This window comes from Colobus angolensis, unplaced genomic scaffold (genome assembly GCF_000951035.1).
Source record: "Colobus angolensis palliatus isolate OR3802 unplaced genomic scaffold, Cang.pa_1.0 Scaffold82, whole genome shotgun sequence".
Lineage (NCBI taxonomy): Eukaryota > Metazoa > Chordata > Mammalia > Primates > Cercopithecidae > Colobus > Colobus angolensis.
In genome coordinates, this window is record NW_012122043.1 from 344,803 (window position 1) to 345,852 (window position 1,050).

At 57.0% G+C, this 1,050-nt stretch overlaps 1 protein-coding gene across 2 annotated transcripts in view; it reads right to left on the reverse strand.

Moving 5' to 3' along the window:
* The window catches only part of ING5 (inhibitor of growth family, member 5), a 33,693-nt gene that overhangs the window by 5,417 nt on the left and 27,226 nt on the right, over positions 1 to 1,050 (reverse strand). Inside the window, exons 5-7 of one of the 2 annotated variants that reach the window (XM_011929535.1) lie at positions 839 to 974; positions 642 to 703; positions 6 to 121 (exon numbers count right to left, since the gene is read on the reverse strand). In XM_011929535.1, the coding sequence (XP_011784925.1) occupies position 121; positions 642 to 703; positions 839 to 974 (199 nt within the window). In that variant the 3' untranslated portion in view covers positions 6 to 120. Of the gene's footprint in view, positions 1 to 5; positions 122 to 641; positions 704 to 838; positions 975 to 1,050 lie in introns of those variants that run through there. The other variant, XM_011929534.1, reaches the window with a different exon arrangement.

Consider the following 1,050-nt stretch of genomic DNA (forward strand, 5'->3'; position numbering starts at 1 on the left):
GCCTGCTCCCAGGTAGTTGGGACACAGGCACACACCACCACGCCCAGCTAATTTTTGTATTTTTTGTAGAGATGGGGTCTCCCGATGTTGCCCAGACTATAGGTTTTTGTTTAAATCAAATCTGAGGAACAACAATGCAGAAAGTTGCCATTGCCAAGGGGATGCAAGGGTCAGGAAGATAAACTGCTCCTGGCACCTGCACTCTTCTTCACCAGACAGAGCCACAGGCCCCAGATCCACGCCCCGGCTTCAGGACTCACCTCTCGTGCTATCTTTCCCAGATTTCCCTAGGGGACAAGAACCTCTCATTCTGATTTAAGACAATCCCTACCTCCCGCAGAGTCCGGAAGGTTGTCCTTCAGGAGGGGCCGTGAACGTGAATATTACGTAACTTGGTAACCGCTGTCCCGGGGTGACGACATCCCTCTGCCGGCTCGAACAGGCACAGCAGCAAAGGAGGGAAAAGCCGCACCCAGAGTAGCCAGCCACAAGCCTTGAGGCCACCGTGGGGCATGCCTACGTGGCTACCGCGCCCCGCTAAGCCTGGCAAGATCCTGCCATCGAGCGCCTTCTCCCAGGGAGGCCGGCAGCCCGACACCCAGCAGGCTGGGAGAACACGGAGCTAGCATCCCCACACTCACCATTTTCCTTTGGGTTTCGTGGTAAGGTCCACGCAGGCAAAGTGAAACCACTCAATTGGACACTGCAAAGCAAAGGAAGAAACCGCAGTCAACACGCCTCATGTTCTGTACGCAAAACACAGGAAATGCCAACACCCGCCAGCCCTGCCCCACACAAGACCGTGCCCCATGGTGCGAATCCCACAGGCAACACTCACGTCTGGGTTGTCACAGCCGATCATCTCCCCGTAGGAGACCTGGTGGCACAGGCAGTATGTGGGTTCGTTTGGGTCCACCGGCATGTCCAGCACGTCGGAGGGGTGCACGGACAGGATGGTGTCAGTGAACTCAGACCTGCAGGGGACAGGACGGTGTCAGCGAACTCAGACCTGCAGGGGACAGGACGGTGTCAGCGAACTCAGACCTGCAG